At 39.9% G+C, this 2,401-nt stretch overlaps 1 protein-coding gene across 3 annotated transcripts in view; it reads right to left on the bottom strand.

Moving 5' to 3' along the window:
• XDH (xanthine dehydrogenase) overlaps window positions 1–2,401 on the bottom strand; it is a 54,187-nt gene that overhangs the window by 30,484 nt on the left and 21,302 nt on the right. For all 3 annotated transcript variants that reach the window (XM_027911183.1, XM_027911177.1, XM_027911169.1), the window contains one exon: window positions 1,161–1,270. In XM_027911183.1, coding sequence (XP_027766984.1) covers window positions 1,161–1,270 — 110 coding nt within the window. The remainder of the gene's footprint in view (window positions 1–1,160; window positions 1,271–2,401) is intronic.

Here is a 2,401-nt window from a genome sequence, read left to right on the forward strand (position 1 = left end):
CCAAGAAACCATGAAGTAGTGTTCAAAAGTTATTTTAGTTTTTCAGATCAATGAGTTGCACATGACCTAGGGATGAAGCCACTGTGCTTGTAAAAATTTGTTTGTTTTGTGAAATTGCTCTATCTCATATGGATGGAGGAACATGTAGTTTTCCATTGGCTACCTCAAGTGTGTTCCTCATTTTGGCAATAAGTGATGCTTCCTGAAATTATTACAAGACCAAAAAAGGAACGCTTGAAAATTAGTGGGAAAATACCATAAAAAACCCACTTGTGTTCCCTGAGCAATTAGCAAAATTTGAGAGGATAGACAAAGGATTTATTGTTTCTATCCCGTAATATGATAACATTGCAAGTAAATCAATGTTTTTCATTTATAAAGAAAATATGTCACCACACTGTGAATCCTTTCATCTTATAACTTGGGGCCTTGAGCCTAAAAAGGTAAATACCTTCACATACATAAAATTATAGTCTGGTGTTCTAATCCCTAGAGCGAAAAAAGAGAGTTTTACCTCTCAGACACTCTGAATCAGTCATGGTTCTTGCTGCTACAGCAGAGAAGCCTTCATTTTTCTATTTGAAGATAGTTTTGCAGGACCATTTAAAGTTGCAAGTCCCCATTGCCAAAATGCCCTAAAAACCAGTCCTCACAGTTTCCATCTTGCAAGGCAAGGATGCAGGATCTGAATTTCCCTTTTATCCATACATGATTTTTACAATTTCTCTTCCCATTTCAGTTCACAGAAATTATACAGGAGCCTTGGGAACCTGAGCTTCACTTTATGTCAGAAACTGCTGAAATCTTTGCCATACTGTTTTTCAAACAGAAATTATACCTCTGGGAACATCACTTTGTCCCATTTCATCATTACTGAATGCACTCAAAAACCTTCAGACAATAAAGTGAAATTTATATTTCTCGCACTGGAAAACTTCTTGGGCTTAACATACTTTATCATAGAGGCCAGCTTCCCTTGCTTGTCAAAAATAGTGTGTTGCTAGTTTTTCTACAAATAATTTACTTGTTTGTTGGTCCACTTGGGACTGCATAAGCATTTGGAGGTTGGTCAGGGGGAAAAGTGCCTAACATTGAAAATATTCTCTCAATTAACAGCATTTTAGCTCCATGGACAGTGAAGTTTTTTCCTACAAGCTTACCTTCTTGCTGTAGGGTATTTCAACAGAGACAAGTATTTCTTCAGGCTTAACGATTGTCTTTCTGTACCCAGTGAAAAACTTCTCATCCATCGTGATAGTCCTTTTGCCCTCTGTAAAGCAAGGAAATATCAATGGTGGATGAATGAAGAATGGCAATAGTAAATGCAAAAGAGCCTTCAACCTACACAAATCACTCTTGATATGATATCTGTTTTCATTTTTCCACCCACTTTCACCAAATCAGGAAGTATTTTCTCAGGTTTACTTTGGTATTTATGGAATCTATGACAGCTTCTGCCTATGTGTTTTCTTTGCACAGGCAGTGATCAAAGACACCTCTTTCCTTCTTTTACTAATTAAAGCTGAACCTCCAGGTAAACCAGTTTCCAACACCCCAGTGAAATCCTCTCTTTCTCCTTTCCATGGCCTGCACAAAAGCCAGCTCAAGAGAAAGTCAGCTCACTGACCAGACAGCCCATTTACTTCAAGGATCCTATTTCAAAAAAATTATTCCCAAGAGCAAATAAAAACTGAGATGTTTGGCTTTCTTCATAGAAAAACAAAACAAAACAAGCCTCAGTCTTCATCTGAATAAATCATAAGGATCAAAGTATGATAGTGACTGAAACTAGTAATAGCCAGTCTTCGCGAACGAAGAACCGGGGAAGGTCTTTACACCTTCCAGCCTGCGCATTGGATTTTTTAGGTGAGACACAGTGTGTGCTGAACTGAGCCCACCCTTTAATCCTGAGGTTCATCTGCCGGGGCCAAGCACGCTTGGACGGTGGCAGCGAGGTCCTCAGGACGTAGATGGATTGCCTTACAGGGCTAACGAGCTCCATCTGCCCGGGGAGGGGCCCTGACCGGGAATCAAACCCAGGTCTCTGTGGTGACAGCACAGCTCCTTTACCCTCTAGCCTAACAGACATCTTCTATCAGCTCTTCACAAGGATGTACCTGTAAGTACATACACGGTAGCAAAGATAAAATCTGGCACAGAAGTTCAAAATTCTTTAAGAAGCCAAACTTAGGCCTTGCTTTAGAACTTCAGCCCCAAAAAGGGTGAAACCCCTGAAGACTCAGACTAAGTGTATTTTACATAATATTAACTTCCATTTTCAAGTTCTGACCTGACATAACAACCTGTAGCAGAGGGGTGTTGATTATCCCACTCCCCTCAGTGCCACAGGGAAATGTAAGTAACTTACCTTTTGATACCAAAGTCAGTTTGCTTCCACTTG

The sequence above is a fragment of the Empidonax traillii genome, unplaced genomic scaffold, assembly GCF_003031625.1.
Source record: "Empidonax traillii isolate 1590-97213 ecotype Southwest subspecies unplaced genomic scaffold, ASM303162v1 scaffold31:size1920502, whole genome shotgun sequence".
NCBI classification, from domain to species: Eukaryota; Metazoa; Chordata; class Aves; order Passeriformes; family Tyrannidae; genus Empidonax; species Empidonax traillii.